General features: G+C 39.5%; 1 protein-coding gene across 1 annotated transcript; it reads right to left on the reverse strand.

Annotated features, from left to right (window-relative positions):
• Positions 1–8,384: 8,384 nt before the first annotated feature.
• On the reverse strand, positions 8,385–12,059 carry edn2 (endothelin 2). Its single transcript, XM_067611564.1, has 5 exons — positions 11,843–12,059; positions 11,022–11,169; positions 10,747–10,860; positions 9,939–10,022; positions 8,385–9,830 (listed from the first exon to the last, which is right to left on the reverse strand). Exons 1-5 carry the CDS (start codon positions 11,910–11,912, stop codon positions 9,731–9,733), a joined length of 516 nt encoding a protein of 171 aa, XP_067467665.1. The 5' UTR covers positions 11,913–12,059; the 3' UTR covers positions 8,385–9,730.
• Between the last annotated feature and the right edge of the window lie 215 nt (positions 12,060–12,274).

The following is a 12,274-nucleotide window of genomic DNA, read 5'->3' on the forward strand; positions in this document are numbered from 1 at the left end:
TGGCTGGAATAGATGAGGAAGCACTTAATACACAACTGAGAGGATACCCCATGTGGAGAGGAATAGCGGTAGAAATTCCTATCGCGTTACACATTCCAATGTGTTTGTTTGCATGCGCAGGTGGAAATCCAAAACACTTATATTCCTTTTTTAGAGATTGTGTAGATGATGGTACTCATTAACGACATTACCAACACATGAATCACAAAACTTTCAGTTGTGTGGAGTATTAAACATTAATTGACCCTCTGCGGATTGTTCATTCAGGAGGCTTGCAACCTCCACAGTTCCTGCCCTGCATTCATAGAGGAGTTTCGTCTCTATAAAACAGGAAGGCAGTCTCTAACGTCAACTCACCTTTGATCTGTTGAATGGTGCGTAAGTGTAAGACAAGCTGGTAAACAGATATCTTGGCCTTTCCTTTCCTTGGAATGAATTTCACTGTTCTCTGATGTTCTCCAAAGAAAGCAATTGGTGTTTCATAGTTTTTTTCCTCCAGTCATCCAGTCATGCATAAACTCTGCTGGGTCTCAGGCTATATAATCATTACGCTCAGTCTGTGCTGTTAGTGTACTCTTATGTCACTATAACTGAAATCTCTATGCTTCAATAGTGACGCACAAAAAGACTATGAATTTTTCACCTTCACATTCAAAAAGTTGGATTGAAACAGTGACAAGAAGTCTAGAATGCATGCCGAGTCACTGTGACATCTTTGTTTTAAATTCAGGTGGAGACCTTTAAATGTCATCCCCTCTTTCTCTCTCAAAGTTTCCTGTTACCTTCTGCTGTCAACCGTACAATCTAACTAAAATAAAAATAGCCCAGAGTTTCAAAACTTTCCAACTCTGACTATGCTGCAACAATACCTCCATTGTGCACTGTAATGTGAGACAACAGTGTCCATCAACACCACGTAAAAAAAAATGGTGCAAATTTTGTATGCATGTTGGCATATAGCTAGTTAATGATTTCTCCACTATGAATATATTGGACTCTTATGGTTAGCATTAAAGATACCCTGTCACACACTGGGCCTTATACGAGAACCACTTGTACAAACAGATTTGTTATTAAGAGGCATATACAAGTAATTTAAGATAATTTCTGGCATTCATCAATTTTCTTGTACTTACAATTTTTTCTTAGGAACAAACAAGATTTACAAGTGGTCCAGGCCTGTCGTGTGGTTAGTGTTAGGATTAGGGTTAGAGGTTTTTGGGTGAATCTGGGTGAGAGGTATTTTAGATTTAACTAGATATAACTTCTACATTTCAGTAGTTCCTGCAGGTACTATCATCTTCTATTATGCCTGACAATAACATCACCTACTGTAGGCGTACATGGGCTGCGTCTCCCTATACTTGACATTGATTGGTTTGTAGACAGGCATGAGTCTGACATTGGTGTGTCATCAACACAGCAGGTAGCCTTCTATCGTTGTTTGAATTAATGGAGAAAAATGAATGGACAGATTCATTTTGTTGCCGCTATAATAATATTATTATGGCATTACTTTATCCTCAGGTGGCGTTGCTCTCTTGTCCTCTCTCTCTCTCTCATCCTCTGAAAATATGTGGACAGTGTCACATTTTTCCAGTTGACTTTATAACGTTGTTGGACCATATTTCAATAAAAACTTGGTCTCTTCTCTCCATGTGCTACCGCAGCTCATTTTTCCTCTTTCCGGTTCTAACGATAGCCTGCAGGAACTTCCTGTAATTGGTCCGAAAGTATGATGGTATTATTGTAGCAAAACAACTGAGCACCTGTGACAGTGGAAATTGTAGATGTAGACAATAGTCACACATGTGTATCAGCAAATTTGAGAAAAATACTTTAGGATTGCAAACTTGTTAATTTTTTTTTATCTTCCACAAACACAATAGTTACACCTTCTCAAATTCTTCATTGCAGGTGCACAAATCCTTTTCTACAAATCACAAGTTAAGAAACTCATACACTCACATTTTTGCTACAGTTGCTGCAGTGAATATGGTGCAAAACACATTCACACACCCGTCCCAAAGAACGTGAAGTCATGGACAAAATCTGCACATCTGAAAATCAATATTTGCAGATGTGGATATTTTTCTAGAACAAACACAAGTCAATAACAACAACTGAGTCTCAAATGCTGTTTTTTCATGCACAAATGACAAGTTCCGTGCGCTCTCACTTCAGTGAGAATGTGAAATGTGGATCAAAAGGAATTTGTTCATCTGTAGAGCCGGGGACAGGCAGTGTTCAGAGATTAGAACAGTGGGCTTAACAAGTGTCTTGAATGCATTTCTTTCCTCATAAGGTCATTTTTTTGACAATTTTGAAACCTAAAGGCACCAAAAGGGTTCACCTGCATGCTCAGTCAATCAGAATGATACTGAGACTAACAGCTGACATATATTCCCCTTTTCTATGACAACATGGCCAAATCTTAGTGGAAATAGCAGCTCATTTACAGTCTCATTTTCACACTTGGTAATTTGGTGAGCAGGCATAGACATGATGATGATGTTTACAGTCGAAATAAGATGGTTTAAAAAATCATTTTTAATTCTGAATTCACAATCAGAAAGGTTTTGGGTTTCCAACCTTCCTCCACAAAACAACAATTCTTAAAACATGAAGGAACCCTTAAGAACAAATGAATTGTCTTGAAAGTTTTTCTAAAAAATACATATATTTGTTGAATTTTTAACTCATTTCTAATTATTTGTCTTAAATAAACATATTCTAAATAATCATATATTTCATTTTATAAATACTTTTAACTATAATGTTGAAGCTGCCATCAGCACTGTATCTTGTACATAACATGCTACAATGTGTAAAAAAACATCAGCCTAACACAAAAGGTTGTTAACAGTTTTCTGTCTTTGTGTTTTACTGCTTGCATACACTACACATCTGCATTACAGTGCTGGTACAGGTCTCCTCACCTGATTGTAAAGCGTCAGACACAAACAAAACAGGGAGCAAAACATCTCTCCAGAGTATAAAAAACTGCACACTGTGCCTTTAATACAGACAGTATGCAGTTGGGATGTAGCTATGATTTCAGATAGCATTTGTACATGCTGCAATCATGATAAGTTCATGCAAGCAGTATGTCCATCTGGTCCTAGTGGACGTGCATATCAACACTGTCCCTCTGCACTCGTTGACACTTATCTGCCACGGCTCCTCACGTATTCACCTGCTGCAGTATGTGTTTCCCTGCTGAGATAACAGATGGACGTCAGGTGTCTGAATGGCAAATTAAGATTTCAATCTGCAGCGCTGCGCGGAGGACAGTCGCTGTTTACAGAGTTGCGCACAATGTTTATACCTGTAATGTGTGTCTCAAATGTACTGTGAGCGGCTATCACTGCATCTGGTGTACGTGACACAGGAGGAGGCACGATGACAATCTACTGTAGACTATAATGTGAAGTATGTCATCCAGTACAGGCATGCCAGCAAGGTTCTATTAAGAAATAAAGATGTCTGTTTACAGCAGAAGAAGGAATGTCGGGCAATCCGGGGTCATTACTGGAAAATGAATTTATCAGTGTCATTCTGAAATGAAAAGATGATACTGTTAAATATACAAGTTGTACACCGTTAAACACATTTCTCTTTGAATGATCACAGCGTAGCTGCTTAATGAGGCTCACTTTTGAACTTGATGAATAATCACCCAGGAATGCCTGCTATTCAAAACAGCTATGTAAGTGTTTATTAACCAATCTGTGAGCGAGTTCTCTGAAGTCATGACACTTCAGAGAACACTTGCTGTCAAACAACCGCAGCATTATTCATGCATGCAGTGAAACAACTTCTCCTTCTGCCCCAGCCTGCTTCCTTCCTGCTGGTCCTTGCTGTTTGGCTATGGCTAGACTTCATGTTTTGGTATCAGCAGGCATGTTTGGACCGGCGGTGCAGATAGGCCAGTCTGTCCCCAGTCTGTCCCCGAGCCACTCCAGTCCTAGCAAACAAAACCAGGAAGAGGAGGAATGTACCGACACCGACTTTTACTGTAATCTCAGCCGGCTTGGACTGGAACAGTATAACAGCAAGTGAAAACACAAAAACAGTTGATGTGGCGCAAGGTTTTATAGTATTATTTGCAGTAGCATGAGATCGAACTTCTAATTCAAGTGATGATGTCAGTCCCTTCATACTTTTTTTATATCATGTTATACTGCACCAAGGGACTGTATGCAAATTATTAGGGGGAGAGGTGAGGACTTTTAGCTGAGGGGAGTGTAGCCTGATGTTTTTGGGCGAGCAGAGAGGGGTTTTCTTGTTTTATAACACCCCAAATGCAAATGATAGTTCTAATGTGCACAGTAGGTCATAAAGGTGCGCTTTGCCATCAACAACAATCCTGTCACTGTTTCAGTGATTTATTTTTCCCATCACACTAAGTGCTATCTCTACCAAAAGTCATGCTTCTGCATTAAATGTGTCTTATGAAATTGACCTATATTATAATTCAAGTTCAGCCTTTTTGTTATGTTTAACATACATTTGGAGATAATTCGACTTCTTACTTTCATATTGCTAACTGTTCCATATATATATTCTGTATATAAAAAGGGGTTCAAAAGGTAATTTGTGAGAAATAAAAGATTTAGGTGTCTGACAGAGACATTGCTAACATCCTTTGTTAGCAGGCGTGACTACTTTGAAGTCATGCTTAACATTTAACTGAACAGGCACACAGTGAACCTTCTGAGGAGCAGAGACAGCGAAATAAAAAGAAGTATGCGGTTACAACACATAGGATTTCTTTGTCTGTAGTGTAACATGTGGTCGTTATCTCTTCATGGTGGGGAGCCTGTCCCCTTTCACTCCGTAAGCCGATGTTTACTTTAGATAGGCCTGTTCTGCGGGAGGGACGTGAGCTCAGAGAGTGTTTATTAAGGAGGATGTTGGTGACTTTTGGCTTTAAATTGTCTACAGGGCAGGTTATGGTTCAAATGTTTAAGGAATGACAGATTATAATAAGTGGGACATTGGCACCATTTGAAGTCCATTGAAGGTTCATAAGTGTTTTTTGTGTGCATTTTTTGAGTCTTTGTTGTTTCCCTGGACTGAATGAGAGGTGTTTCATAAGACAAAAAGGAATGAAGTACTATGCACCTGTGTGTCCATTAGTTCACATAGTGACTTCCTACTTATTTACCCTGACGTCAGTAAGAACTCACAGAGCCCCCAGCCTGCGCTTCAGAGTGTGAATAGCTGACTAAGAGTGTGGAATGAAAACAGGATGCTTTTTCTGCATTCCTCCTGAATTCCTTTGGTACAGGAGAAAACCGGGAGAGGAAAAGAAACAAAGGAAAAACAGGAGCATGTCTGCTGTTTGCGCAGGGAACTGATACGGGCTAGAGATTGCAACCTTAATCACGCTGTTGTCATAACACTGGTTGCATTGTTTCGCTCTGTTTTAGTCCTTATTCGATGTTGTTGCCCCATTCTTTTTTTCTCCTCAACATGTTGATGAATGATGAATGATGGTAAATCATGATTGTGTGATTATGACTGTTTGTACAAGTCTTGCTGGACTCCTGCCTGTTGTTTTTGCAAACATAGGGTCGGGGAATTGATACTGTGTACATTTGTTCGGTCTTATTATCAGCTTGTCAGTTATCTGTAAAGCACTTTGAATGAATACAAATAAAGTTGAATTGATTGGTGAAGCCGTGCATTTAGCAATTAAGTAAATTTACATAGGGAATGTACACAAATTACTGGAGTGTGGAGGGGGACTAATTCTTCTATTTTTATATACTGTAGGTTTCTAAAATTGCAAGATCCTCCAAGGGCTTTATTAATATTTAATTAATAAAGCCCCCCCCCCCCCCCCCCCCCCCCCCATCACATAATATAGTAGTTGGATGGTACAAATAATTTCACCATAAATAATTAAAGACGAGTCTACAGCTACACCAGCAGCTCTGTTAGCTGTATTTAGGCACAGCAGTGGTTTCGGCTAAATGCTAATGTCAGCATGCTAACATGCTCACAATGACAATGCTAACATGCAGATGCTAAGCAGCTATAATGTTTATATAATGTTCACCATCTTAGTTTATTGTGTTAGCATGCTAACATTTGTTGATAAGTACTAAACAAAAACTAGCTGAGGCTGATGGGAATGTCATTAACTTTCATGGCAAACCATCCATTGGTTTCAATAAAAGACAAAAATGTCAAGTCGCTGGTGGTGCTAAAAGAAAAGTCAGGGGTACACCAAAGTCATTAGGATTCATCCTATGGGGACCATGAATGTCTGTACAATTGCACTGCATGGCAATCCATCCAATAGTTGCTGAGATATTTCACTGCGCACCAAAGTGGTAAACTAACTGACCAACATTGCCATCCCTGGAGCCAAGCTGCTAGCATGGCTGAAAAGGCAAAGCATAAAGACGTTCAGATGGTGTAATCTAATTTAAACTTTAATCTATAAATGGAATACACAAACTGTATTTGATAGTACTGTTATTATAATCAGTCGCATTCAACAATTACAAATAATTTGGTCAAAATCTATCACAAACTTCCACCGCTCATCATTATCGTGTGATTAAGCTCCAAATAAGCTGCACCTAATGAGGGGATTTCAAATAGTTTCCTGCAAAGCCAGGAGGAACTTGGTTATTAGTGGCTGCTGTTTTGTTGATACACCGGGTGAAGAAAAGGTTCTACGCTGTATCAACACTATGAAGACATATTCATGAGTAACATGAGTAGATGTAAAGTGCATTGTGTGCCTAAAATACCTGCTTTTCCCTGCCTGCCCAAGAGTTTTATTTAGCTCACTGGTAGAAATGAAGTAAGTGCCAAGTCTGAATTTATTAGAAAATGTTACACTGAGATATTTGACACGTGCTCTTGATGATTATTTCAAATACATACACTTAATTAGACTTGTAAAAAAAATAATGACTTGTAATGAAAGAAAACTTCCTGGAACACTAGACCTGACCTTGATGACATATCTGCTGAATACAGCTGATAAATTTTCAAACAACTGTGGTAAAGTTAAATCTGGGTTTTCTCTTTTGGAAATAATTGATTGAGTTAATACAAATAAAAGTAAAAACCTAAATAAATGAATGAAGAAACATGAAAAGGCTTCCATGAAGTGCAAAAAGGTTCATCGAATGGCTTGCTCAGTATGAAAATGATGTCAGTTACATTGCTATGGCCTTCACAGTCACCAGATCTCAACACAGTTAAACACCCATGAGAGGATTTATTTTTCTGACCTAATTAGACACTGTTGTGTTTACGGCAGCTATGACGATACTGCGTGGGGATTTCAAGAAGTGTGACTGGTCAGCTTGGGCTGTTTGTGCCTTCTTTTACGACTTTCAAATTCCAGTTAAGATTGTTCGGAATGAAAACAACGTGAAGTATGTTGAAAAAAGGCTCAATAATCTCCTTTTCAGTAACACACATCTAGCAAAGACATTGTACAGAATAGTTTTAGATTCAGTAATGAAACAAGGTAGACCTTCCCACCATCACTCGTGTCACAAAGGGAATGAAACAATGTTAACAATGTTATTGTGGTGAATATAATTAGACCATGATACCGATCGGGTACGATACACCTGTTTACACCTGTTTCGGTGGCGCCTGCAATGGGACTCCATTAACCCTTTGTGGCAAGTATAAAACCAGTTTTAGACATTGCTTCCGCCACCAACATCAAAACATCAAATGGGGGAATATGTTTTGAAAGGATGGTAATCATACCTCTAGTACATTTCCACAGACTTGTAGAATCTATGACAACAAGCACTGATGCTGTTCTGTGGACATTCCATGTTGAAATTTGTCACCAATCAGTAGATGTCTAATGGAATATTTGAGAAGCTCATTTTCTGCACTCTCATTTTGAACTGCTAGATTAAAGTGAAATTTTGGATATCACTCATTAACGGATATCCTCTGCTGCAGGCCATGATGACATAAATCCCTTTTAAAAAGTCAAGTATGTTTCCTCTCCTATTGTGCACTTGCTGAATTATATTTTATCCAAATCTGGGGAGGGTGGTTTTATACCCAAATACCGAAAAACTCAGTGTGTTCCTTTGTTTAAATCTGGCAGGTATACAATTTTTAACAGTCCTTTAATAGTCTTATACTTATCTTTCATGTGTGGATGATAAGTACAGTGTTGCTACACACTGTCAATCAGCCCTTGAGGAATTACAGCATTTCTTTCGCAAAGAGTTCTTCAAAAGAAAAGTGATCAAACAGTGAGCCCTTCAAGAACCTTGTCATCATTTTTGTTTTCTATGTTGGTGCTGAGTACTGTACACCACTATGTAACGATGTAACTGAACATCCAGTGAGTCAAGGAATGAAAACACAGCTCTGAAAAATATTGCTTTCTTGCATTTTATTTCATTATACATTACTCAGTGCATCATTCATACAAATATAAATACATCCCTGAATAAGTTAGAGAATAAATAAATTATTCTATTTACAACAATTGCTCTCATTCAGCATCCAGCAGTAAACATCTAAGCTGGTAAACCATCCGTCATATACAGCATTGAGATAATTGAAGGTGAGTATTTTCTGAGCTACAATAAAGGCTTATATTTCCATGTGTCCATCAGTTCCTGTCGACTGCAGTCCAACAGGGCAGATGGAGTGAATGAATTTATGGCACGTTGAAAAAGCAGGCCACAGATAAATAGCTTTTGAAGTGCATAACACAAGTAGAGAGTCATAATTTCCCAGCGGCAAATTACAGAGGAATTAAGGAACATTTGTTAGGGGAAGAAAACAATTGTTGCATTTTTTTGGCAAGCTCCGCGTCATTGGAACCTTCTGGCCAATGTTCAATGAAAACATTAAACAGGGGCTATGCATAAACACTTGAGCCAGCACAATAGACCTACTGTAGCTGTTATGCTGGAGGAACGTACTGTATACTCTGTGTGTGTGTGTGCGTGTGTGTGTGTATGTTTGCGTGAAGAACTAACAGTGGTCCTTGTATAAATGGACTCCAGCTAATTGTTTGTGAAATAAATCCCAAAGAAATGACCTTCATTTCACTGAGGCAATGTGTGTCAGGAGTGAACTAGCTGCCGTTTGCAAGTACTGCCTGATAATTAAAAAGCTATTTGCTAGTTTGCCCTAAACATTAGGTAGGACAGCTCTGATACAGAGGAATATTCAAACAAACCAAAGGTCAACAATGACAGAAAAGTCCCATGGACATTAAGTAAACATTGACAAATGTTTCCCAATTGAATACCAGAGTTGATAGGACTCTTGAGTATGTAATCCTCAATGATTGTGAGTTGTGGAATTGAAACTGTCCATATACAGCCAAATCAGATTAGTCACCAACTAGTTCCAAAGTCAGTTTCCATGTGTTTGGCTTTGAGGGATCCTTCCTTGGCATGTGCAGACACCGTTTATAAGTTCAGAAAAGTTCAAGGAGAGTTCAAGAAATTACTCATCCTATCATTGCTCCTGCCGTAGGGCTTCTGTTTTGTGGAGTTGTCGGTCTCCGAAGCCATTATGTCGATCAAATGCTTGATCCACTGATTCTTTCGCCTTCCATCTTTCCACCTCTGCATCCCCTGAGTTGGTAAGGGTCTTGAATTTTTTCAGAACCAAGGTGCTGGCATTGAAGGCAGCTGGAGGAGTCTCCAGACTATGGAGGATGAATCCATAGAGGTTGAACTGCTTCTCATTGTCACTCAGTCCTCTACCTCCTTGTTCGACTCTTTAGTCTGTTGACTCCAGCCGGGTTCTCATTGGATGAGAGAATCTTGTTCGCGATTACCATGTTGGAGTTGACCACAGATCTGCAGGAAAAATAACAGATAAGAGGTGATTCAGATGTCTTAGAAATGACCATTAAACACAGCACAATATAGAGTTAAAGGTTGATCCTTAAATTCTTCTGCATTTACCTGAGAGATGCCAGCAATTTGTTGCTGCGTGTCTTTGTAGATTCTATCAATGGGCTCACGACATCAGTCCTGGGATCCTCTGAGCTGTGGACAGATAAAACAAAAATATTAAAACAAGGACACAACCCTTTCATACTTCAGGGAATTAAACCTTGATACAAAATGCAACGTTCCTGATTTGATTCCAGCTAGGGACCTCTGTTGTATGTCATACCCATCTCTCTCACCCCATGTTTCCTGTCTGCCTACCTTACCTAATAAAGGCATAAATGCCCCCCAAAAAAACAAAATGAGTTCAGGGATGACTGAGCAATTTCCTCATAATTCCAAACCCATATATTTTAGATGCCTTATGGGCGAGAATGCAGATTGTGCCTTAGAAAACACCACTAGGATAACATCTAGAGACGATAACTAATCTATACTGGTGGTTTCATTACTGCAATAACTCCAACACGCAACAAACATTCCATTGAACAGAAGCAAAAAAACTTAACTGTCTAAAAATAGCAGCACTTCTAATAAATCGTTGTGATTTCAAGGCCTCCGAGGAAATGCGGGTTCTTTGCACTGTGTCTACTACCCCCATACTGTAGCAACATTATCACAGGCTCAATCATTTTGCCTCCTCTCTGACTCGTCCTCTACATCAACATACTGTACAGGCTCGTCACACTTGACTGGCGCTGGTGCGAGACACAGAAGCTACTATCTGACATCTAAGGAGGGTGCGTGATGGGAAGGATGCCTTGCTACAAGTCTAGGTGGGTAGGTGGAAGGAGGACGGTGCGGAGGGAAACACGCTCACCTTTTATGGCAGAAGCTGGAGCAGGTTTTGTCGGCTGGGTTGGCACATTCGCAACGGCTGGTTGAACGGCGGCGACGAGACAAGGGACTTCCCAGACCGTAAGGAAGGAGTTTACTGAAAAAGAAACCAAACTTTTAATGATAAAGTAGGTGAAAGTATGTGGACAAATTAGAAGTCATCCCTGAGCGCTGTTGAGGGTTAGGGTGTGTTACTCTATCAGAATCTTAATATCTAGTCTGAAATGCAGCTCCCTGGGTGTATGCCTGCAGCCTCACCTTGGCGTGTTAACCCAGATAATATCCAGGTGGCAGAAGTAGATGCATTCTTTATCATCCCAGCTGTTACAGGAGCAGCGTTTGGTCCTGACGCGGTGTGGATGTGAAGCTGGCAGCTCTGTCTGGTCTGATAAGGGGAGTCCACAACCTAGAAAAACACAAAGGATCCAGAGATTAAAAAGAGCCAACTAATCCTTTGCAGTATGACAATGCGTTAGTGCTTATCACATGTAAAAACAAACAAATCCACTTGGCAGGCTAACACCCACTAGTGTGTGATTAATAGTGGAACATATTTATCATATAAATCATGGAATGTAATCCAAGTCAAACAATCCTGCAAGCTGGCTGCGCTTTGTTGTATCAATAACACTGCGGTAATAATACGATTACTCTTCAATAAAAGGTGAGTTATCTATCAGAGTCAATATTCTGTGGAAGGCAGATCCCTGATCTTGCTACACGTAATGTGCTGAATGGCAGAAGGTGAAAGGTTGCAGCATCAAATAAAACAGCATACCTGCATCTATAATTCACTATCAACTATTTTGTACCATACTATTTTGTAAAATTGCACATTCTGGTTAAACAATAACCTCACCCTAATCTTCAAACCTGTATTAAGTCTAAGTCAAGAAAGAAGCGGTCATTTATTTCATTCAAAGCCAAAAAGAATAATTATGAAAGCAAATGATTACAATTTTATTGGATTTAAACCACAAAAATCTACAATATTAAAATATATAAAATATTATATAAAAAATATAAAATATTTTTTAAAACACTCTAAAAGCCCAAGAAAGAAAAGAAAAGCTACTGACCTTCTTGCAGAGTCACGCAGATGATGAAGAATAGAGTCAGTATCTTGCACGTGAAGGAAGCCATCATCATCCTCTGTGTCTGGAGTCTGAAGTTCAGATGTGTCAAAGTAACAACAGTAAGTTCACACACTCCGAGAAGTGTAGTTAAGTCTTTACGGTCGCGTGTGTTGAAGCCAGAGAGCAGCAACAGGTGCTTTGTGTTCACATCCCTGCCAGGACGTCTTACTTATACCCCCCCTGGATGATATCATGATGCTGGCCCCTCCCATCTCTGTGTGTTTGTCTATGCAGAGGAGTGTTGTTACTCAACACACACATACTCCACTTGCCCACCTCACATTCCAGCACTGACCTTTCTTATAGAAGCGTCAGCGCCCCCAACAGGCCAAGAAGGGCTCAACTGGTACTGAGATTTCTAAAAGGTCCATTTTT

This window comes from Thunnus thynnus, chromosome 15, assembly GCF_963924715.1.
Source record: "Thunnus thynnus chromosome 15, fThuThy2.1, whole genome shotgun sequence".
NCBI lineage: Eukaryota > Metazoa > Chordata > Actinopteri > Scombriformes > Scombridae > Thunnus > Thunnus thynnus.

What these genes read in the sequence shown, in the direction of transcription:
- edn2 (XM_067611564.1), bottom strand. Translation starts at nt 11,912, where the DNA reads ATGATGATGGCTTCCTTCACGTGCAAGATACTGACTCTATTCTTCATC. An exon ending in CTGCGTGACTCTGCAAGAAG is followed by an intron (nt 11,170 to 11,842) that starts GTCAGTAGCTTT and finishes GTGTTTTTCTAG; the next exon opens with GTTGTGGACTCCCCTTATCA. An exon ending in TCCAGCTTCTGCCATAAAAG is followed by an intron (nt 10,023 to 10,746) that starts GTGAGCGTGTTT and finishes ATCTGTCCACAG; the next exon opens with CTCAGAGGATCCCAGGACTG.